General features: G+C 45.3%; 1 protein-coding gene across 2 annotated transcripts in view; it reads right to left on the reverse strand.

Moving 5' to 3' along the window:
• LOC121533778 (adhesion G-protein coupled receptor D2) overlaps window positions 1-24,879 on the reverse strand; it is a 178,647-nt gene that overhangs the window by 127,784 nt on the left and 25,984 nt on the right. For both annotated transcript variants that reach the window (XM_041840017.2, XM_041840018.2), the window contains exons 7-8: window positions 11,547-11,855; window positions 11,071-11,182 (exon numbers count right to left, since the gene is read on the reverse strand). In XM_041840017.2, the coding sequence (XP_041695951.1) occupies window positions 11,071-11,182; window positions 11,547-11,855 (421 nt within the window). The remainder of the gene's footprint in view (window positions 1-11,070; window positions 11,183-11,546; window positions 11,856-24,879) is intronic.

Here is a 24,879-nt window from a genome sequence, read left to right on the forward strand (position 1 = left end):
GACATTTTATTATTATTAGTGTGTAGCCCAACCTGTTCGAATGCTACAGACAGAAGTTGGCAGATCGGCTGTACCAACTTCAGACGTGTTCTGTGACGCTTGTGGGGGTCGTAGAGCAAAACGAAGAACACCATTGTGAGTCTCATCTTTCCAGAGAGGGGCCATAGTTTGTAAGCAAAACCATTCCAACGCTACGGTCGTTTTTGTGAAAAGATCTCCTGGTCTGACAAACACCGCTCTAGCTATGCCACCTTTCACCGCAAATGGGGAAGGGCAACATTGGCTGATGCGGTGGATTGAGATATCTCTAGCTCAGTGTTTCCCAACTCCTCGACTACCCGCAACAGCACACATTTATGTTGTAGCCCCAGACAAACTCACCTGATTCAACTCATGGAGGGCTTGATGATTAGTTGACAAGTTGAATCAGGTGTGCTTGTCCGGGGCTACAACAAAAGTGTGTGCTGTTGGGGGTACTCGAGGAGTTGGGAATCACTGCTCTAGGTTAAACTGACGGATTTTGATGGGGATTATTTTATTATGCTACTTAGATTTCCGCGGGGGCGCAAACATTGACTCTAGGGGCTTAACACGTGTGTTTGTCCAAGCTCACTTATAATTCACATATATTTGGCCCAAAAACCCACAACTCTGTCCCTCTGTTCTATTGATGAACGTACAATCACTGGAGAACAAACTGGACAAGCTCCGTTTGAGACTATCCTATCAACGGGCCCTGAAGAACTGTAACGTCCTATGTTTCTCAGAGTCGTGGCTGAACAAGGACATGGATAATATACAGTACATCTAGCTGGTTGTTCTATGCATTGGCAGGACAGAACATCAGCTTAGGGTAAGCTCAAGGGGGGAGGTGTGTCTCTTTGTTAACAACAGCTGGTGCACAATCTCTAATATTAACCTTTTCACACTTGAGTTCCAAATATCTCTAATGGTCACCCCAGCATGAGTTGTTTTATGCCCGTGATGTCAGAATGCATTCACTGGGGAGCGGTCTAAGGCATTGCATCACAGTGCTAGAGGCATCACTACAGATCCGGGTTTGATCCCGGGCTGTGTCACAGCCAGCCGCGACCGGGAGACCCATGAGGCGGCAAGCAATTGTCCCAGCGTCGTCCGGGTTAGGGGAGGGTTTGGCCAGCTGGGATGGCCTTGTCCCATCACGCTCTAGCGACTCCTTGTGGCAGCCGGGCACATGCAGGTTTCCTCTGACATATTGGTGCGGCTGGCTTCCGGGTTAAGCGTGCAGTGTGTCATGAAGCTGTGCGGCTTGGCGGGTCGTGTTTCGGAGGACGCATGGCTCTCGACCTTCGCCTCTCCCAAGTCCGTATGGGAGTTGCAGCAATGGGACAACACTGTAACTACCAAAAGGATATCACGAAATTGGGGAGAAAAACAGGGTAAAAAGTAAAAAAAAAAAAAAAAATTGAAAATAAGAATGCATTCACTGTTCCAAAATGTGATTGTTACGCAACAGGACATTTAACACGCGCTGCCTGCTAATTATCTATAGGCTATGTTTCTAATTTCTAATTATTTTGAATTATTTTCTAAGAAGTTTTATTTTCTAACAGTTTGAATTGAGGTGTGTTCCGCCTCCTCATTAATTCACATAGAAGTAGCCCATTTCACTGTTGCGGACAATTTATGTTTGAGGCTTTACTGTGCCGGACAAACTTCTCTCTTTGAGGAGAGCCCAAGCACTTCCCCAGTGTTTCCTCAGATCCAGTATGCTGACATTTGCGCAGTCTTGCACGAACTGGCAAATTTTTTGGCTGGCGCTCGCATTGCCTTCATTGTTGTTTTCCTTAGAAATAATAACTTTGGACATGTGTGCATTCCTATCAAAGTATGTGCCTTATTTTCTGTATATCGTATGTATGTATGGAGCATAATGTATTTACAGTTTTATTCATGTTTTCAAGTACTGGTGACAAATAATGCATTCCAATTATTGAATAGATTGTAATGGACACCTATGATGTGTGTAAAATAGGTTGTACTGATTACAATGAGCTAATGCTAAGCTATCTGCCAGCTATGTGTTGCGCCATGTTTGTTGACATTATACAATGCATTCTGGGTGTCACGTAAACATCTGTTATACCAATGTTATAATGAGGTGAAGGAATGGTTCACTCATCTTTCGAGTAAACTTCCATAAGTGAATGAAGCAAAGTGAATGATCGTAGACGACACACCCCCTTCAACATGCGTACTGCAAACAGACAAAACTAATCTTGTCTCCTCTTCTTATCTTTGGTTGACGTGGGGGAAAAAAACATTGTGGCGCGCACACACTACCCATCATCGGATTACTTTCGATTTTTAGAAAGTGTTTTGCTCAATTATTTCGATCAATGGTGAGCTCACCCGTGATGTGATGAATTGTAAATAGTAATTGCTATTAGCTAATTCATATTGTGGTTTCTGTCAGCCGAGAGTTAGCTAAATATGACCGCTTGTGTTACGTCAATCTTTCCTCAGTTAGCGCTAGGACTAATGTAGCCTACATTTTCCGGTTTGGATGATTGTGAATGGCTGAACAATGCATCCAAAAATAAACTGCTCACATTCAGGACATCATTTTGTAAAGACTGTGTTTGTGCAAAATGTTTCTGTGAAAAAACAGTGTGTCTATTTACCACCACAAACCGACGCTGGCATTAAGACCACACTCAACGAGCTGTAAAGGGCCAAAGGCAAATAAGCAAATGCTCATCCAGAGGTGGCGCTCCTAGTGGCCAGTGATTTTAATGCAGGGAAACTGAAATCAATTTTACCTCATTTCTACAAGCACGTCACCTGTGCAACTAGAGGCAAAAAAACTCTAGATCACCATTACTCCACACACAGAAACACATGCAAAGCTCTCTCTCACACTCCATTTGGCAAATCTGCCAAATAACTCTAGCATCATGATTCCTGCTTACAAGCAAAAACAGGAAGTACCACTGACGCGCCCAATGTGGAAGTGGTCCGATGAAGCGGATGCTAAGCTACAGGACTGTTCCGATAGCACACACTGGAATATGTTCCGGGATTCATCCGATGGCATTGAGGAATTTACCACATCAGTCACCAGCTTCATTAATAAGTGCATCGACGACGTCGTCCACACAGTGATCGTAACTGTCATTTCCCAACGAGAAGCCATGCATTACAGGCAACATCCACACCATCATCCCAGACACCCTGGACCCACTCCAATTCGCATACCACCGAATCTCTATTGCACTCCACACTGCCCTCTCCCACCTGGACATGAGGAACACCTATGTGAGAACGCTGTTCATTGACTACAGCTCAGCATTCAACACCATAGTGCCCTCTAAGCTCATCACTAAGCTATGGACCCTGGGACTGAACACCTACCTCTGCAACTGGATCCTGGTCTTCCTGATGTGTGGTGGTGAGGGTAGGCAACAACACATCTGCCACGCTGATCCTCAACACGGCTCCCCTCAGGGGTGCGTGCTGTACCCCTGTTCACCCACGACTGCGTGGCCGCGCACGACTCCAACACCATCATTACGTTTTTTTATTTTTTTAGTCATTTAGCAGACGCTCTTATCCAGAGCGACTTACAGTTAGTGAATACATGTTTTTTTAATACTGGCCCCCCGTGGGAATCGAACCCACAACCCTGGCGTTGCAAACGCCATGCTCTATCAACTGAGCTACATCCCTGCCGGCCATTCCCTCCCCTACCCTGGACGACGCTGGGCCAATTGTGCGCCGCCCATGAGTCTCCCGGTCGCGGCCGGCGGCGACAGAGCCTGGATTCGAACCAGGATCTCTAGTGGCACAGTTAGCACTGCGATGCAGTGCCTTAGACCACTGCGCCACTCAGGAGTATACGACGACACAACAGCGGTAGGCCTGATCACCGACGACGATGAGACAGCCTATAGGGAGGAGGTCAGAGACCTGGCAGTGTGGTGCCAGGACAACAACCTCTCCCTCAACGTCAGCAAGACAAAGGAGCTCATCTTGGACTACAGGAAATGGAGGGCCATGCAAGCCCCCATTCACATCGGCGGGGCTGTAGTGGAGCGGGTCGAGAGATTCAAGTTCCTTGGTGTCTACATCACTAAGGATTTATCATGGTCCACACACACCAACACAGTCATTAAGAGGGCACGAACTGCCTCTTCCACCTACGATGGCTGAAAGGATTTGGCATAGGCCCTCAGATCCTCAAAATGTTCTACAGCTGCACCATTGAGAGCATATTGACTGGCTGCATCACCACTTGGTATGACAACTGCTTAGCATCCGCCCGCAACGCGCTAGAGGGTAGTGAGTACGACCCAGTAAATCACTGGGGCCGAGCTCCCTGCCACCTTGGACCTCTATACCAGGCGGTGCCTGGCCCAGAAAATTGTCAAAGACTCCAGCCACCCAAGTCATAGACCAGGGGCTCCCAAACTTTCTTGGCCCATGACCCCATTTCGATATCAAAAAATTATCTGAACACCAACCATGTGAAAAAAAGTACACTATATATACAAAAGTATGTGGACACCCCTTCAAATGAATGGATTCGGCTATATCAACCACACCCATTGCTGACAGGTGTATAAAATCGAGCACACAGCCATGCAATCTCCATAGACAAACATTGGCAGTAGAATGGCCTTATTGAAGAGCTCAGTGACTTTCAACGTGGCACCATCATAGGATGCCACCTTTCCAACAAGTCAGTTCGTCAAATTTCTGCCATTCTAGAGCTGCCCTGGTCAACTATACAGTGAGGGAAAAAATACTTATTTCCCTCATTAAAATGCAAATCAATTTATAAAATTTTTGACATGCATTTTTCTGGATTTCTTTGTTGTTATTCTGTCTCTCACTGTTCAAATAAACCTACCATTAAAACTATAGACTGATAATTTCTTTGTCAGTGGGCAAACGTACAAAATCAGCAGGGGATCAAATACTTTTTTCCCTCACTGTAAGTGCTGTTATTGTGAAGTGGAAACGTCTAGGCGCAACAACGGCTCAGCCACGAAGTGGTAGGCCACACAATCTCACAGAACGAGACTGCCGAAGCGCGTAAAAATCATCTGGCCTTAGGTGCAACACTCACAACCGAGTTCCAAACTGCCTCTGGAAGCAATGTCAGCACAAGAACCGTTCATGGTGTTGGGTTGTAATTTGAAAAACTTGCTATACTAGAAGTTAATGGGTACATGTACAGTGGGGAGAACAAGTATTTGATACACTGCCGATTTTGCAGGTTTTCCTACTTACAAAGCATGTAGAGGTCTGTAATTTTTATCATAGGTACACTTCAACTGTGAGAGACGGAATCTAAAACAAAAATCCAGAAAATCACATTGTATGATTTTTAAGGAATTAATTTGCATTTTATTGCATGACATAAGTATTTGATACATCAGAAAAGCAGAACTTAATATTTGGTACAGAAACCTTTGTTTGCAATTACAGAGATCATACGTTTCCTGTAGGTCTTGACCAGGTTTGCACACACTGCAGCAGGGATTTTGGCCCACTCCTCCAAACAGACCTTCTCCAGATCCTTTAGGTTTCGGGGCTGTCGCTGGGCAATACGGACTTTCAGCTCCCTCCAAAGATGTTCTATTGGGTTCAGGTCTGGAGACTGGCTAGGCCACTCCAGGACCTTGAGATGCTTCTTACGGAGCAACTCCTTAGTTGCCCTGGCTGTGTGTTTCGGGTCATTTTCATGCTGGAAGACCCAGCCACGACCCATCTTCAATGCTCTTACTGAGGGAAGGAGGTTGTTGGCCAAGATCTCGCGATACATGGCCCCATCCATCCTCCCCTCAATACGGTGCAGTCGTCCTGTCCCCTTTGCAGAAAAGCATCTCCAAAGCAATGCTTCACGGTTGGGATGGTGTTCTTGGGGTTGTACTCATCCTTCTTCCTCCAAACACGGCGAGTGGAGTTTAGACCAAAAAGCTATATTTTTGTCTCATCAGACCACATGACCTTCTCCCATTCCTCCTCTGGATCATCCAGATGGTCATTGGAAAACTTCAGACTGGCCTGGACATGCGCTGGCTTGAGCAGGGGGACCTTGCGTGCGCTGCAGGATTTTAATCCATGACGGCGTAGTGTGTTACTAATGGTTTTCTTTGAGACTGTGGTCCCAGCTCTCTTCAGGTCATTGACCAGGTCCTGTCGTGTAGTTCTGGGCTGATCCCTCACCTTCCTCATGATCATTGATGCCCCACAAGGTGAGATCTTGCATGGAGCCCCAGACCGAGGGTGATTGACCGTCATCTTGAACTTCTTCCATTTTCTAATAATTGCGCCAACAGTTGTTGCCTTCTCACCAAGCTGCTTGCCTATTGTCCTGTAGCCCATCCCAGCCTTGTGCAGGTCTACAATTTTATCCCTGATGTCCTTACACAGCTCTCTGGTCTTGGCCATTGTGGAGAGGTTGGAGTCTGTTTGATTGAGTGTGTGGACAGGTGTCTTTTATACAGGTAACGATTTCAAACAGGTGCAGTTAATACAGGTAATTAGTGGAGAACAGGAGGGCTTCTTAAAGAAAAACTAACAGGTCTGTGAGAGCCGTAATTCTTACTGGTTGGTAGGTGATCAAATACTTATGTCATGCAATAAAATGCAAATTAATTACTTAAAAATCATACAATGTGATTTTCTGGATTTTGGTTTTAGATTCCGTCTCTCACAGTTGAAGTGTACCTATGATAAAAATTACAGACCTCTACATGCTTTGTAAGTAGGAAAACCTGCAAAATCGGCAGTGTATCAAATACTTGTTCTCCCCACTGTATGAGCAATGTATATGATGGGGTCAATGGAGGTTGGATAAGAAGTATGGGTCTGGAAAGTTACTAAGTGAGGGAAACGGCAATCACTTGGTTGCGGTCACTGATAAGGTTGGATAGCTGTGGATTAGTGAGGAATGTGGGCTGAGGTCAGGTCAGATGAAGGGAGGAGGAACCGTTTTATTACACACACCACTTAACTTCCTGCCCAGCAACAAAGATGTAATGTTTAGAGATGCAAGCAGGAGACTCCGCCTAAAGGAGGGTATAAATACTTGTGCTGGTAGAAACATGTCTTTGTCTTTTCAGCTGTTTGACCCAGTGGGTGAATAAACTTGGTTTGAGCTTTGACTAACAGTCGGGAGCTTCACGAAATGGGTTTCCATGGCCGAGTAGCCGCACACAAGCCTAAGTTCACCATGTGCAATGCCAAGCGTCGGCTGGAGTGGTGTAAAGCTCGCTGCCATTGGACTCTGGAGCTGTGGAAACGCATTTTCTGGAGTGATGAATCATGCTTCACCATTTGGCAGTCCAACAGACAAATCTGGGTTTGGCGGAGAACGCTACCTGCCCCAATGCATAGTGCCAACGGTAAAGTTTGGTGGAGGAGGAATAATGTTCTGGTGCTGTTTTTCATGGTTCGGGCTAGGCCCCTTAGTTCCAGTGAAGGGATATCTTAATGCTACAGCATACAATGACATTCTAGAAGATTCTGTGCTTCCAACTTTGTGGCAACAGTTTGGGGAAGGCCCTTTCCTGTTTCAGCATGACAATGCCCCTGTGCACAAAGCGAGGTCCATACAGAAATGGTTTGTTGAGATCGGTGCGCAAGAACTTGACTGGCCTGCACAGAGCCCTGACCTCAACCCCATCGAACACCTCTGGGATGAACTGGAACACTGACTGCGAGCCAGGACTAATCTCCCAACATCCGTGCTCGACCTCACTAATGCTCTTGTGGCTGAATGGAAACAAGTCCCCGCAGCAATGTTCCAACATCTAGTGGAAAGCCTTCCCAGAAGAGTGGAGGCTGTTTATCAGCAAATGGGGGACAACTCCATATTAATACCCATGATTTTGGAATGAGATGTTCGACAAGCAGGTGTCCACACAATTTTGGTAATGTAGTGTATGTAATTAACAGCCAATGTTTACTTTTTATTTGGGGCTATGGCAATCAATTGAAAAACATTCTAACAGTATTTCTGATTGTCTTCTCAACACAACCATCACATACTTTTAATGTGGGGCTATGACAGTCAATTGCAAATTAGTCTGACATAATGTATCATACCTCACCACCGCTAAGGAGATGGGTGTGCTTGATGCATGTTGCGTCGGAGCTTCTCAAAGTCAGAGGGCAACACACACCTCATCTATTCTGTCACATCCAACCTGAATCGATATTTGGTTGTTATGCAGACGAGAGCACTGAAACCAGCTTCACAGATTAGAGCTGGCGAAGGGTACTATGAGTTTTATGGTGCTTTCAAGACAACTGGGAACTCTGAAAAATACGAGGTCAAATCATGACGTCAGTGATCTTCAGGTCGGAACTCTAGAAAGAGGCCCGAGTTCCTGAGTTTGAATTCCGAGTTGGATGACTGTTCCAAAAAAAAAAAGATCCCTGTCAGGGTTCCCAGTTTTCTTGAACACACTGAAGTCTGAGATTTCCGAGTTCCCAGTTGTTTTGATCGTGGCATTAATGCTCAGAGGGAGACGGCAGGGTATTCCCTTTGAGTCAATAACCAAAACTGACCTGTGAAGGCATTCGGTCACATGACAGCTCGATCAGCTGTTCCATTTCACTTACCGGCATGTCAACTGAGCCAGTATCACAGTCAAACGGAATGGAAAGTAGGTCCCAAAGTTCTCTTCCAAGCGTTGGAGGTGAGCAGTCATCACTCGTGTGGGGCACTTACTGATGCTGTTTTCTGTTAGAAACATGCACAGCTGAGTGATTCGCTTTTGAAATACTCTCTCAAATAAGAATTATTTCCTCTGAATCCATTGATTCGGTCACTCATCAGTATAATGTTTTTGTATTTCCCCTGCATTTCCCCTGCCTTCAGTTTGTTCAGTTTCCCAAATATGTCTGTTACATAGGCAAGGAAACACATTTTCTTTTCAACAGGCGTGCAGTGGATGTGGTTTGATGTAGTTTACAATCAAAGTTACCTGCTGCAGTATATCTGTGCTTACCTGCTGCAGAGTTCTGTGCTCAGCTCTTTTGCTGCCAGTTGCTCTCGGTATCATACAATGTGTCCATATGGCAGAGGGAGACACATTCATAACTAGAGTGCAGAGGCCTGCCCGCCATCCCGCTATAGATAGAGCCCCATCTGTGCAAAAGCCCACCATTCGACCCCATGGATTCTGTTTTTCGTCAATATAGGCACGCAGCACACTGAACATCCCCTGTGCTCTTCCATGCTCGGGAATCGTGAGACAGAACAATATGTCCTCGTGAATAGCATCCCCTGACATGTATAGCAGACAAAAGTCAACACATGGGCATCTCGGCCCTCACAGCTAACGTCCATTTGGAGAGCATAAGCTGGGGAGTTTTGAGTCGTTGAGTCAGTTTCCTCTTGATTGCTAACAATATAATACATTATTTGTTCAACAGTCTTATCTGACAAAGGTATTGATGTGAGTTTCTGTGCCTCTGCCTCCCACACATTGTTTTCAACAGTTCAATTGCGGCCAGAAATATCAAAGTCTCTGCAATAGTATGTGTTTTCACAGCGTAGCGGGCCTAGCCATTCACCGTGGGAATGATTCAAGTGCAACGGTCAAGTGCGGCCTTTTCCCATGATCTACAGTGGCTTGCGAAAGTATTCACCCCCCTTGGCATTTATCCTATTTTGTTGCCTTACAACCTGGAATTAAAATTGATTTTTGGGGGTTTGTATCATTTGATTTACACAACATGCCTACCACTTTGAAGATGTAAAATATTTTTTCTTGTGAAACAAAAAAAAATAAGACAAAAAAACGGAAAACTTGAGCGGCAAGCGGTACCGAGGAGAGCTCTTTGGTCTTGGCCATGGTGGAGAGTTTGGAATCTGATTGATTGATTGCTTCTGTGGACAGGTGTCTTTTATACAGGTAACAAGCTGAGATTAGGAGCACTCCCTTTAAGAGTGTGCTCCTAATCTCAGCTCGTTACCTGTATAAAAGACACCTGGGAGTCAGAAATCTTTCTGATTGAGAGGGGTTCAAATACTTATTTCCCTCATTAAAATGCAAATCAATTTATAACATTTTTGACATGCGTTTTTCTGGATTTTTTTGTTGTTATTCTGTTTCTCACTGTTCAAATAAACCTACCATTAAAATTATAGACTGATCATGTCTTTGTCAGTGAGAAAAACGTACAAAATCAGCAGGGGATCAAATACTTTTTTCCCTCACTGTAGCTACCCGGACTATCTGCATTTACCCTAACTTTTTTTGATTAATCACAAACACTGCTGCTACTGTTTATTACCTATCTTGTTGCCTAGTCACTTTGTTCCTAGTTATCTGTACATATCTACCTCAATTACCTCGTACCCCTGCCCATCAACTCAGTATTTGTACCCCTTGTATATAGACAAGTTATCGTTACTCATTGTGTATATATTATTACTTTTATTATTACATGTTATAACTTTCCTATTATTTCTCTATTTTCTTTCTCTCTGCATGTGACAAATAACATTTGATTTGATTCAAATACTATACTCCGACAGACTGAGTCATCTAATACCTGTCACGCCCTGGCTCTGGGGACTCTTAAATGTTGAGCCAGGGTGTGGACTTGTTATGTTTAGTTTTCTATGGGATTTGTTCTAGATCGTTTATTTCTATGTTGGCCAGGGTGGTTCCCAATCAGAGACAGCTGTAGCTCGTTGTCTCTGATTGGGGACCATACTTAGGCAGCCTTTTGGCATTTTAGTTTTGTGGGATCTTGTTCCGTATGGTTTGTTGTATTACCTAGGACTTCACGTATCGTTTTGTTGTTTTTGTTCGTGTTGTGTACACTTTAATAAAGTATGTACGCCTATCACGCTGCGCCTTGGTCCGCTTCTCATAACGATCGTGACAATACCACTGCAAAGTGAACTCCTTTTCTTTGTCATGTCTTGTCTATCACCTCTATTCTCTAGTTCGTTTGCTTCTATCTCCAGTTCTTAACCACATACATTTTATCCTTAATAAGACCTCATTTTAAAGATGTTTAGCAACACTATAAAAAGACTGATGCAAGCAATATCATTACCTATGTTTTCCATTGAGAGTGTAAAGCTTTTCCCCTCTGCAAATAGCACATCTGCTAAAGCTCCAGTCAGTTTATCAATGCTCTCCACCACAGTGAATGGTCCCACAGTAGCCTGTATGGAAGAAAAAAATACATCAACTTAGTCAATAAAGAAGCAACAGCTTCAATGTGAGCATATTGAAAACCTTCGCATTTGTGTGAAACAAAAACATATTACCAAAATGGGATTTTCAGGTTGAAAACTGGTCATGCAACCAGAATACAACGAACTGGTCTCTGTTACAACCAGGTAATGACATATTTATTCACGACAAGATCAAGAAGTCATGAAAAATACATAATGTTCCTGTTGTTATGTGGTCAGATTACAACTTCCTTATAGAACCAGTATTTCCTTATACGACCAGTATACAACCTGACCAGTTTTGTTTGCTGGTATAATACATGATATAAACGTGTGAACACTGAACACGTACAACGTCCTCCGGCCGACCTAGCCACTGGGCGGCCATCTTAGGATCCAGGATGAGACTGGCCAGTTTCAGGTAGTTGGTGGCAATGGAGACCATGGCCTCGGCAGAGTCTAGGCTCCCCTGGGCATGGTTGACCTCCTGGGTGGTGGTGGTGGTGGAGTCCAGTTTCATCATCTCCGTGAGGAAGAGGACGTCGGTGGATGTGAGGATGTCCGGACTGGCCTCCAGGACCCTGACCAGCATGGTGGTCAGTCTGCTCAGCGACGCCAGGTCTCTCTCGGATGATGCGTTCATGCTCATCCCCTCAATCACCTTGGTGAAAAAACATGGTGGTTTTAACCATATGTAATAGAATACAGTGAAGAAAAAAAGTATTTAGTCAGCCACCAATTGTGCAAGTTCTCCCACTTAAAAAGATGAGAGAGGCCTGTAATTTTCATCATAGTACATCATAGTACACGTCAACTATGACAGACAAAATGAGAAGAAAAAATCCAGAAAATCTTTTTTTAATGAATTTATTTGCAAATTATGGTGGAAAATAAGTATTTGGTCAATAACAAAAGTTTCTCAATACTTTGTTATATACCCTTTGTTGGCAATGACACAGGTCAAACGTTTTCTGTAAGTCTTCACAAGGTTTTCACACACTGTTGCTGGTATTTTGGCCCATTCCTCCATGCAGATCTCCTCTAGAGCAGTGATGTTTTGGGGCTGTCGCTGGGCAACACGGACTTTCAACTCCCTCCAAAGATTTTCTATTGGGTTGAGATCTGGAGACTGGCTAGGTCACTCCAGGACCTTGAAATGCTTCTTACGAAGCCACTCCTTCGTTGCCCGGGCGGTGTGTTTGGGATCATTGTCATGCTGAAAGACCCAGCCACGTTTCATCTTCAATGTCCTTGCTGATGGAAGGAGGTTTTCACTCAAAATCTCACGATACATGGCCCCATTCATTCTTTCCTTTACACGGATCAGTCGTCCTGGTCCCTTTACAGAAAAACAGCCCCAAAGCATGATGTTTCCACCCCCATGCTTCACAGTAGGTATGGTGTTCTTTGGATGCAACTCAGCATTCTTTGTCCTCCAAACACGACGAGCTGAGTTTTTACCAAAAAGTTCTATTTTGGTTTCATCTGACCATATGACATTCTCCCAATCCTCTTCTGGATCATCCAAATGCACTCTAGCAAACTTCAGACGGGCCTGGACATGTACTGGCTTAAGCAGGGGGACACGTCTGGCACTGCAGGGTTTGAGTCCCTGGCGGCGTAGTGTGTTACTGATGGTAGGCTTTGTTACTTTGGTCCCAGCTCTCTGCAGGTCATTCACTAGGTCCCCCCGTGTGGTTCTGGGATTTTTGCTCACCATTCTTGTGATCATTTTGACCCCACGGGGTGAGATCTTGCGTGGAGCATGTTAGGCCTACTGCTGATAGGTAGCTCTCTCTGCTCTCTCCCTCCCCTCTGTCTGTCCTTGATTGCAGGAGTGAAGTCTGGTGTGCGGGAGTCAGGGTTCCAGCTGCAGCTCATTCACCATATCACCTCAGCCTTTAAGACCCGGTCAAACTTACCACTCATCGTCAGATCATAGTCAAGACGACCATGTTAGTCTCGCTGTCGACTCAACCTGGTTATTTTTGCTCTTTGTGTTTTTGGTCTGTTCTATTTACTTTTTCTCCTGTGCCACAGATATTTGGAACCTGACTCCTGCCTCCGCTTCACTCCTGCCACCACCATCCTGCTCTCCATTACCGGACCTCTCTTTTGGACTCACCACGGACACTAGGACATTACGGTACCACACCTGCCCTGATCTGGATCTGTTACCCTCCCTGTACCTGGACTTGCTCTTCCCATATATTTGGAAACCTGGACTTTGAACATTGTAAATAAACCTGTTAAAACTTCTCTGGCTTGGTGTACTTGTCTGCATTTGGGTTCTTATCCAGTTAAATCATAACAGTATGATCTGACCAACATGAACCCAGCAGACAGTAGCTCGGATACCACCCCAGAGTGCACTCAAATTTGGACTGCCATAGCCAATCAGGGCATTTTACTTGGCCAACATGATACCCTGTTTAAAACGATTGCTGAGGACAGTCAGGTGCTGCTTAATCAGGTTCAATTACTCTCCAATCAAGTATCTGCCCTTACTACCCCTTCAGCCCAGATCAGAGAGCCTTTTGTTCCTGCTCCAGAGCGCTATGACGGGAACATGGGAACCTGTGGCGATTTTTGACTCAATGCTCGTTAGTGTTTGAACAACAGCCCCTCACCTACGCCTCAGAAAGAGCCCGTATTGCCTACCTTATCAACTCTACTAGCGGTTCCGCTCGTGCCTGGGGATCCGCGGTCTGGGAGAGTCAGTCGGACATTTGCAACGCTTACGTTGCCTTCACCACGGAGATGAGGAAGGTTTTTGACCACCCCGTACGAGGCAAGGAGGCTGCGAAACGGCTGTTTTCTCTTCGGCAGGGGGCTCGTAGTGTGGCGGAGATGGCAGTGGAGTTTCGGACTTTAGCAGCAGTGAGTGGTTGGAATGACGAGGCATTACAAGGAGTGTTCATCAATGCTTTGTCTGAGACCTTAAAAGATGAATTGGTGTCATATGATGAATCGCCTACGCTGGATAATCTTATTTCACTCACTATCAGGTTGGATAATCGGATTCGGGAGCGCCGCCGGGGAGAGGAGTGTTAGTTCCAAGCAACCTGTCTGTCATCAACAAACTCCTCCCTGCATCGTCCCTACGGAGAGAGCCGTGTCTTCCCGAGTCGATACGAGGAGCACTGAACCCGAAGCCATGGAGGTGGGTCGTGCACGGTTGTCCTCAGAGGAGCGTGCACGTCGTATTCAGGCTCGGGTCTGCCTGTATTGTGGAGAAGCTGGTCATTTCGTTCCTTCCTGCCCAGTCCGTCCGGGAAAAGGGCCGGCTCATCATTAATGGGAGAAGTTTTGGTGAGCCGAGCAGCGGATTCTTCCTCTTCTCCCCGCATTCTGCTCCAGGCATCCCTCCAGTGGCAGTCCCAGAATTTCTCTGTTAGTGCGCTGATTGACTCTGGTGCCGAGAAAGCTTTTTGGATAGAGAGTGGGCTCAACAAATGGATTTGGAGACTGTTCCTATGGACTGTCCGCTGCAGGCTAAGGGTCTAAATGGACAATTGTTGACCCGCATTACCCATCAGACTGTTCCTGTTTGTCTTAGAGTGTCGGGAAATCATCAGGAGAACATTCAATTCCATATTATCGACTGCCCACAGACTCCCTGGTCCTTGGTATCCCCTGGCTCATAAAACACAATCCACACATTGATTGGGTGACAGGTAGCATTGTTTCATGGAGCACATTTTGTCATGTGAATTGTTTGTGTTCTGCTCAGACTCCTGCCAGTACTGTGCCTCAACCTCCACTGGAGTCCATGGATCTTTCTGCTGTTCCTGACGTGTATCATGACCTGGCATCCGTTTTCTGCAAACACAGAGCTACTTCTCTTCCTCCTCACCGGCCTTACGACTGCGCCATTGACCTCCAGCCAGGAGCCCCGCTCCCCAGCAGTCGCCTGTACAATCTCTCCCGGCCGGAGACGGAGGCTATGGAGAACTACATTCGGGACTCCTTGGCGGCAGGTATTATGCGTCCTTCCTCGTCACCTGTAGGAGCGGGATTCTTTTTTGTTGCTAAGAAGGATAAGACCCTCAGACCCTGTATTGATTACCGTGGACTTAACAACATCACCATTAAGAACAAGTATTCTCTGCCTTTGATTAATTCTGCTTTTCCCTCCTTCATGGTGCTACCATCTTTACGAAACTGGATCTACGAAATGCGTATCACCTGGTGCGCATTCGTAAGGGTGATGAATGGAAGACTGCCTTCAACACACCCTTGGGACATTTTGAGTATCGGGTTATGCCTTTTGGGTTGTCTAATGCCCCTGCTGTTTTTCAGGCACTAGTCAATGATGTCCTTCGGGACATGTTGAATCGGTTTGTTTTTGTCTATCTGGATGATATCTTGATTTTCTCAGAGTCCTCCCAGGAACATGAACTGCATGTGCGCCAGGTGTTGCAAAGGTTGTTGGAGAACAAGCTGTTTGTGAAGATGGAGAAATGTGAATTTCATGTGTCTGAGACCTCTTTTTTGGGTTACATCATAGCTCAGGGGGAGCTGCGGATGGACCCAGCTAAGATCTCTGCTGTCACGGACTGGCCAGCTCCCTCTACCCGCAAAACAACTTCAACGATTCCTGGGGTTTGCGAACTTCTATAGGAGGTTCATCAAGGACTACAGCCGCATTGCGGCGCCACTCACCGCTCTCACCTCCATCTCACGACCGTTCGCTTGGAATGAAGGGGCCGAATCAGCGTTCGAAGAACTGAAACATCGCTTCGCCTCGGCTCCCATTCTGATGCAGCCGGACCCCGACCGCCAGTTTGTCGTGGAGGTGGATGCATCCGACACTGGGGTAGGTGCAGTGTTGTCACAACGTTCTCCTGAAGATAACAAACTGCATCCCTGTGCTTTTCTCTCAAGGAAACTTTCTCAGGCAGAGAGGAATTATGATGTTGGAAATCGTGAACTGCTCGCCGTTAAGCTGGCTCTCGAGGAGTGGCGACATTGGTTGGAGGGGGCGGAACAACCCTTCATCGTTTGGACGGATCATAAGAATCTGGCTTACCTCCAGTCAGCGAAGCAGCTCAACCCCCGTCAAGCCAGGTGGGCACTATTTTTTGGGAGATTCAATTTTTCTCTGTCTTACCGTCCTGGGTCACGCAACGTCAAGCCTGACGCCCTGTCTCGTGTTCATTCGGCTGTTGATACTGGTAGTAACCCTGAACCCATTTTGCCTCCTACCTGCAGTATTGCAGTCATCACATGTGACATCGAGGGGATTGTTAGACAGGCTCAACATCATCAAGCTGACCCTGGGAGGGGTCCTCCTAACCGGATGTTTGTCCCTGAGTCTGCTCGCTCCCAGGTACTTCAGTGGGCTCACTCGTCTCCCCTTACCTGTCACCCTGGAGTTTCGCGGACCCTTGACATTGTGCGACGGAAGTTCTGGTGGGCCACGATGGAGGCGGACACTCGAGCCTTCATTGCTGCTTGTACGGTATGTGCACGAAGTAAAAACTCCACCCAGGCCAGCGCTGGTCATCTACGACCTCTACCTATACCCAGCCGGCCCTGGTCGCATATCGCTATGGATTTTGTCACTGGACTTCCCCCTCATCTGGTAAGACTGTCATTCTTACGGTGATTGATCGTTTTTCTAAGTTCGCTCATTTTTTGGCCCTACCTAAACTGCCCACTGCCAGAGAGACGGCTGATATTTTGGTTGAACATGTGTTCCGCTCTCATGGTCTACCCACGGATATTGTCTCGGACAGGGGTCCCCAGTTTGTCTCCCAGGTGTGGAAAGCTTTCTGTAAAGCTTTGGGCATTACATCCAGCCTGTCCTCTGGATATCACCCCCAGACCAACGGGCAAGCCGAGAGAGCGAACCAGGGAGATGGAGACCGCTCTTCGCTGTGTCACTGGGTCTAACCCTGGGTCATGGAGCTCCATGCTCCCCTGGGTGGAATATGCTCATAACACCTTGACTAACGCTTCCTCTGGTTTGTCTCCTTTTCTGTGTGCTCTGGGTTATCAACCTCCCCTGTTCCCTTCCCAAGAGAGGGAACTTGCGGTACCCTCGGTGCAGTCCCACATGCGCCGCTGCTTCAAGGTCTGGAGGAAGGCCAGGGTAGCTCTGTCCCGAGCTTCGGCGTACATGCAGAGGCAAGCCAACCGTCACCGGTCCCAGGCTCCCGGTTACTCTCCTGGTCAAGAGGTATGGCTGAAGTCACGGGACCTTCCATTGAAGGTGGAGTCTAAGAAGATGGCGCCTCGTTTTATAGGACCGTTCAAGATACTGTCTATTGTTAACCCCCTGCGCGGTTAAGCTACAGCTTCCTGCCTCCCTACGGGTTCATTCCACCTTTCATGTTTCCCAGATTAAGCCTGTGTCGGTTAGCCTTTGTGCCCGCCCTCTCGTCCCCCTCCTCCGCCCAAGATCGTGGGTGGGGGTCCGGTCTACACTGTCCGGCGACTTCTGGATGTTCGCCGCCGAGGTCGTGGTTTCCAGTACCTGGTGGATTGGGAGGGTTATGGTCCCGAGGAACGTTCCTGGGTGCCCAGGAGCTTCATTGTGGATCCTGATCTGGTCCGAGAGTTTCATAGGTTACATCCCGATAAACCCCGTCGGCCGCCAGGTGGCGTCCGTAGAGGGGGGTACTGTTAGGCCTACTGCTGATAGGTAGCTCTCTCTGCTCTCTCCCTCCCCTCTGTCTGTCCTTGATTGCAGGAGTGAAGTCTGGTGTGCGGGAGTCAGGGTTCCAGCTGCAGCTCATTCACCATATCACCTCAGCCTTTAAGACCCGGTCAAACTTACCACTCATCGTCAGATCATAGTCAAGACGACCATGTTAGTCTCGCTGTCGACTCAACCTGGTTATTTTTGCTCTTTGTGTTTTTGGTCTGTTCTATTTACTTTTTCTCCTGTGCCACAGATATTTGGAACCTGACTCCTGCCTCCGCTTCACTCCTGCCACCACCATCCTGCTCTCCATTACCGGACCTCTCTTTTGGACTCACCACGGACACTAGGACATTACGGTACCACACCTGCCCTGATCTGGATCTGTTACCCTCCCTGTACCTGGACTTGCTCTTCCCATATATTTGGAAACCTGGACTTTGAACATTGTAAATAAACCTGTTAAAACTTCTCTGGCTTGGTGTACTTGTCTGCATTTGGGTTCTTATCCAGTTAAATCATAACAGAGCACCAGATCGAGGGAGATTATCAGTGGTCTTGTATGTCTTCCATTTCCTAATAATTGCTCCCACAGTTGATTTCTTCAAACCAAGCTGCTTACCTATTGCAGATTCAGTCTTCCCAGCCTGGTGCAGGTCTACAATTTTGTTTCTGGTGTCCTTTGACAGCTCTTTGGTCTTGGCCATAGTGGAGTTTGGAGTGTGACTGTTTGAGGTTGTGGACAGGTGTCTTTTATACTGATAACAAGTTCAAACAGGTGCCATTAATACAGGTAACGAGTGGAGGACAGAGGAGCCTCTTAAAGAAGAAGTTACAGGTCTGTGAGAGCCATAAATCTTGCTTGTTTGTAGATGACCAAATACTTATTTTCCACCATAATTTGCAAATAAATTAATTAACAATCCTACAATGTGATTTTCTGGATTTTTAATTCATATAAATTACAGGCCTCTCTCATCTTTTTAAGTGGGAGAACTTGCACAATTGGTGGCTGACTAAATACTTTTTTTCCCCACTGTAACTATTAGAACATTAGAAAACTTTGACTTGAATGGGAATGTCCCATTAAAGTCAGTGCTGGGCCTATTTACAGTGCATTTGGAAAGTATTCAGACCCCTTGACTTTTTCCACATTTTGTTACGTTACAGCCTTATTCTAAAATGGATTAAATAGGTTTTTTCCCTCATCAATCTACACACAATACCCCATAATGACAAAGCAAAAACTGGTTTTTAGACAAAAACTGAAATATCACATTTACACAAGTATTCAGACCCTTTACTCAGTATTTTGTTGAAGCACCTTCGGCAGCGATTACAGCCTCAAGTCTTCTTGGGTATGACGCTACTAGCTTGGCACACCTGTATTTGGGGAGTTTCTCCCATTCTTCTCTGCAGATCCTCTCAAGCTCTGTCAGGTTGGATGGGGAGCGTCGCTGCACAGCTATTTTCAGGTCTCTCCAGAGATGTTCGATCGGGTTCAAGGCCGGGCTCTGGCTGGGCCACTCAAGGACATTCAGAGACGTGTCCCGAAGCCACTCCTGCGTTGTCTTGGCTGTGTGCTTAGGGTCATTGTCCTGTTGGAAGGTGAACCTTCACCACAGTCTGAGGTGTTGAGCGCACTGGAGCAGGTTTTCATCAAGGATCTCTCTGTACTTTGCTCCGTTCATCTTGACTAGCCGCTGAAAAACATCCCCACAGCGTAATGCTGCCACCACAATGCTTCACCGTAGGGATGGTGCCATGTTTCCTCCAGACGTGACGCTTGGCATTCAAACCAAAGAGTATAATCTTGGTTTCATCAGACCAGATAATCTTGTTTCTCATGGTCTGAGAGTCCTTTAGGTGCCTTTTGGCAAACTCCAAACTTCCGTCTGGCCACTCTACCATAAAGGCCTGATTGGTGGAGTGCTGTAGAGATGGTTGTCCTTCTGGAAGGTTCTCCCATCTCCACAAACTTCTTCCATTTAAGAATGACGGAGGCCACTGTGTTCTTGGGGACCTTCAATGCTGCAGAAACGTTTTGGTACCCTCGACACAATCCTGTCTCGGAGCTCTACGAACAATTCCTTCGCCCTCATGGCTTTGTTTTTGCTCTGACATGCACTGTCAACTGTGGGACCTTATATAGGCAGGTGTGTGCTTTTCCAAATCATGTCCAATCAATTGAATTTACCACAGATGGACTCCAATCGAGTTGTAAAAACATCTCAAGGATGATCAATGGAAACAGGATGCACCTGAGCTCAATTTCGAGTCTCATAGCAAAGTGTCTGAATACTTATGTAAATAAGGTATTTTGTTTTATATTTTTAACAAATAAGTAAAAATAAATTTTGCTAAAAAATCTAAAAACCTGTTTTCACTTCGTCATTATGGGGTATTGTGTGTAGATTGATTTTTTACATCCATTTTAGAGTGTGTAAAAAGTCAAGGGGTCTGAATACTTCCCGAATGCATAGGTTTACCGCGTAAATCCTGAGCTAAGACCCACAGGTAGCTCAAATTTGCCTTTGATATCAATGCTTGATAGGCAGAAATATCTGCCAAATATGACATTGCCCTCATGCCCTGTGGTGACTTTATAACTAGCACGAGTACCAGTTAGTTTTTTATCAACAGGCCAACTCTTTTGTCATGTTTGGCATGACAGCGACAAAGTGAGGTGTCTTAAACAACAAAAACAGACTACATTTCTAACTATACTGTACCTGTTTGTCATTTAGCTAACACTCTGCAGACTAATAGTGAGAGCATATGACCAGAGGACCAAGCAACCTCAATACCTTCAAAAGTAGGAACATTCATGGTACTGCGATAGAATCTACCCATTAGCTCACAGCAGATTGATTCACATGCAGTGTAATTTTTCTAATTCCTTACAATGTAACTCACACAGTCAGAGGTTACAGAGGGAAATGTCACGACAACAGGATGAAAGTATTTACCACTCTGCCTTAATATACACTCTGAGAAGTCTAAATCAATCTGAATGCAATTTACAGTGCCTTCAGAAAGTATTCATACCCCTTGACACATTCCACATTTTGTTGTGTTACAGCCTGAATTTATAGATTCAGGCTGTAACACAACAGATTTTTTTCCGCCTCACCCATCTACACACAATACACCATAATGAAAAAGTGAAAACATGTTTTTAGAAATGTTAGCAAATTTATTGAAATACATAAATATCTTATTTACATACGTATTAACGCCACTTTGCTATGTCACTCCAAGTTGAGCTCAGGTGCATCCAATTTCCTTTGATCATCCTTGATATGTGACTACAACTTGATTGGAGTCCACCTGTGACCAATTCAATTGTTTGGACATGATTTAGAAAGAAACACTGCTGTCTATATAAGGTCCCACAGTTGACAGTGCATGTCAGAGCAGAAAATCCAAGGAACTGTCCATAGATCTCTGAGATAGAATTGTAATGAGGCATTTATTTGAGGAAGGTTAAAAAACAATTTCTAGAGTGTTGAACGTTTTCAAGAGCACAGTGGTCTCCAGCATTTGAAAATTGAAAAAATATGGAACTACCCACACTCTGCCTAGAGCTGGCCGTCTGACCAAACTGAACAACCGGGCAAGAAGGACCTTGGTCAGGGAGGTGACCAAGAAACCAATGACCACTCTGACAGAACTACAGAGTTCCTTGGCTGATATGGGAGAACCTGCCAGAAGGACAACAGTCTCTACAACACTTCACCAATCTGGGCTTTATTGGAGTGGCCAGACTGAAGCCTGGAGTTTGCAAAAATGCACATGAAAGACTCAGAGCATAAGGCAAACGATTCTGTGGTCTGATGAGACCAAAATGTTACTCTTTGGCCTGAAGCATTGTGGTGGCAGCATCATGCTATGGGGATACTTTTCAGCTGAAGGGACTGGATGAGACTTGTAAGGATAGAGGGAACAATAAATGGAGCCAAATACTAGTAAATATTTGATGAGAACCTGCTTCAGAGTGCAAACAACCTTAGACTGGGGCGAAGAACAAGAATGTGTCATTGAGTGGCCCAGCCAAAGCCCAGACTTGAATCCCATTGAAAATCTGTGGATAGATTTGAAGATTGCTGTTCACCGCCGCTCCCAATCTAACTTAACCCACTAGAATCGATGTCCGTGCCCCAGTGGAAATCTAATTAGCAAAATAATACAAAAAATCCATCTGTTTAAGCTAAATATACTGTGGTGAAAGGTGATAGAGCTAGAGCGGTGTTTGTCAGACCATGAGACATCCTGAAAATCGGTCTTCTCACTAAATTGTCTGTAGCGTCCGAATGTTTTGGTCTACGACCCCCACAAGCGTCTTGGGACTCGTCTGAAGTCGGTACAGACAATCTGCCAACTTCTGTCTGTAGCGTTCCAACAGTTTGGGCTACACTAATATGACCCATCTGTGGAAAGGTGATACTCTCACAAGCACGTACATGTCAGTTGTTTTGCTATAGGATGCCCACAGGCTTCACAAGACTTGTCTAAAGGTCCCCCGGGACCAATTGAAAAAATGTATGGAAGTATATATGGAGACTGTTTAGTTAAAAAAATAAGTGGTTAAACACACATAAAAATAAATAAAACAAATAATAATAATAACAAACGTTTCCTGATCTTTCTTACAGTGGGGAAAAAAAGTATTTAGTCAGCCACCAATTGTGCAAGTTCTCCCACTTAAAAAGATGAGAGAGGCCTTTAATTTTCATCATAGGTATACGTCAACTATGACAGACAAAATGAGAAAAAAAATCCAGAAAATCACATTGTAGGATTTTTTATGATTTTATTTGCAAATTATGGTGGAAAATAAGTATTTGGTCAATAACAAAAGTTTCTCAATACTTTGTTATATACCCTTTGTTGGCAATGACACAGGTCAAACGTTTTCTGTAAGTCTTCACAAGGTTTTCACACACTATTTTGGCCCATTCCTCCATGCAGATCTCCTCTAGAGCAGTGATGTTTTGGGGCTGTCGCTGGGCAACACGGACTTTCAACTCCCTCAAAGATTTTCTATGGGGTTGAGATCTGGAGACTGGCTAGGCCACTCCAGGACCTTGAAATGCTTCTTACGAAGCCACTCCTTCGTTGCCCGGGCAGTGTGTTTGGGATCATTGTCATGCTGAAAGACCCAGCCACGTTTCATCTTCAATGCCCTTGCTGATGGAAGGAGGTTTTCACTCAAAATCTCACGATACATGGCCCCATTCATTCTTTCCTTTACACGGATCAGTCGTCCTGGTCCCTTTGCAGAAAAACAGCCCCAAAGCATGATGTTTACACCCCCATGCTTCACAGTAGGTATGGTGTTCTTTGGATGCAACTCAGCATTCTTTGTCCTCCAAACACGACGAGTTGAGTTTTTACCAAAAAAGTTCTATTTTGGTTTCATCTGACCATATGACATTCTCCCAATCCTCTTCTGGATCATCCAAATGCACTCTAGCAAACTTCAGACGGGCCTGGACATGTACTGGCTTAAGCAGGGGGACACGTCTGGAACTGCAGGATTTGAGTCCCTGGCGGCGTAGTGTGTTACTGATGGTAGGCTTTGTTACTTTGGTCCCAGCTCTCTGCAGGTCATTCACTAGGTCCCCCTGTGTGGTTCTGGGATTTTTGCTCACCGTTCTTGTGATCATTTTGACCCCCACGGGGTGAGATCTTGCGTGGAGCCCCAGATCGAGGGAGATTATCAGTGGACTTGTATGTCTTCCATTTCCTAATAATTGCTCCCACAGTTGATTTCTTCAAACCAAGCTGCTCACCTATTGCAGATTCAGTCTTCCCAGCCTGGTGCAGGTCTACAATTTTGTTTCTGGTGTCCTTTGACAGCTCTTTGGTCTTGGCCATAGTGGAGTTTGGAGTGTGACTGTTTGAGGTTGTGGACAGGTGTCTTTTATACTGATAACAAGTTCAAACAGGTGCTATTAATACAGGTAACGAGTGGAGGACAGAGGAGCCTCTTAAAGAAGAAGTTACAGGTCTGTGAGAGCCAGAAATCTTGCTTGTTTGTAGGTGACCAAATACTTATTTTCCACCATAATCTGCAAATAAATTCATTAAAAATCCTACAGTGTGATTTTCTGGAATTTTTTTTCTTAATTTGTCTGTCATAGTTGACGTGTACCTATGATGAAAATTACAGGCCTCTCTCATCTTTTTAAGTGGGAGAACTTGCACAATTGGTGGCTGACTAAATACTTTTTTTCCCCACTGTATATCTCTCAGATATAGGACAGACACTTCAGAACAAACTTCCTTTTGTTTTTTTGGGGGGGACTATCTGTTGTTCCATGTAGTGAATTTGCTATTCAATGCGTTTGTATGGGCTAATAGCAGGAACGCCAAATAAACATTTTCATCAAATAATTTGTTTATATATTTTTTGATTCTTCAAGGGGTCATAAAATTCCAAATCAAATAGCAAAATGATCCTTGGTATGACCTTCTTAAAACAATTCCATATAGCTTAGTAGAACCCTCCCCGTCTTAGACAGGGATTACACTGTAATGGGTTAACGGAGCTTGAGAAAATCTGCAAGGAAGAATGGGAGAAAATCCCCAAATCCAGGTGTGCAAAGCTGATACAGACACACCCAAGACAACTCAAAGCTGTAATCGTCGCCAAAGGTGCTTCTACAAAGTATTGACTCAGTGGTGTGAATACTTACAGTACCAGTTAGAAGTTTGGACACACCTACTCATTCAAGGGTTTTTCTTTATTTGTACTATTTTCTACATTGTAGAATAATAGTGAAGACAGCAAAACTATGAAATAACACATATGGAATCATGTAGTAACCAAAAAAGTGTTAAACAAATCAAAATATATTTTAGATTTTAGATTCTTCAAAGTAGCCACCCTTTGCCTTGATGACAGCTTTGCACACTCTTGGCATTCTCTCAACCAGCTTCACCTGGAATGTTTTTCCAACAGTCTTGAAGGAGTTCCCACATATGCTGAGCACTTGTTGGCTGCTTTTCCTTCACTCTGCGGTCCAACTCA

Source organism: Coregonus clupeaformis, chromosome 20, assembly GCF_020615455.1.
Source record: "Coregonus clupeaformis isolate EN_2021a chromosome 20, ASM2061545v1, whole genome shotgun sequence".
Lineage (NCBI taxonomy): Eukaryota > Metazoa > Chordata > Actinopteri > Salmoniformes > Salmonidae > Coregonus > Coregonus clupeaformis.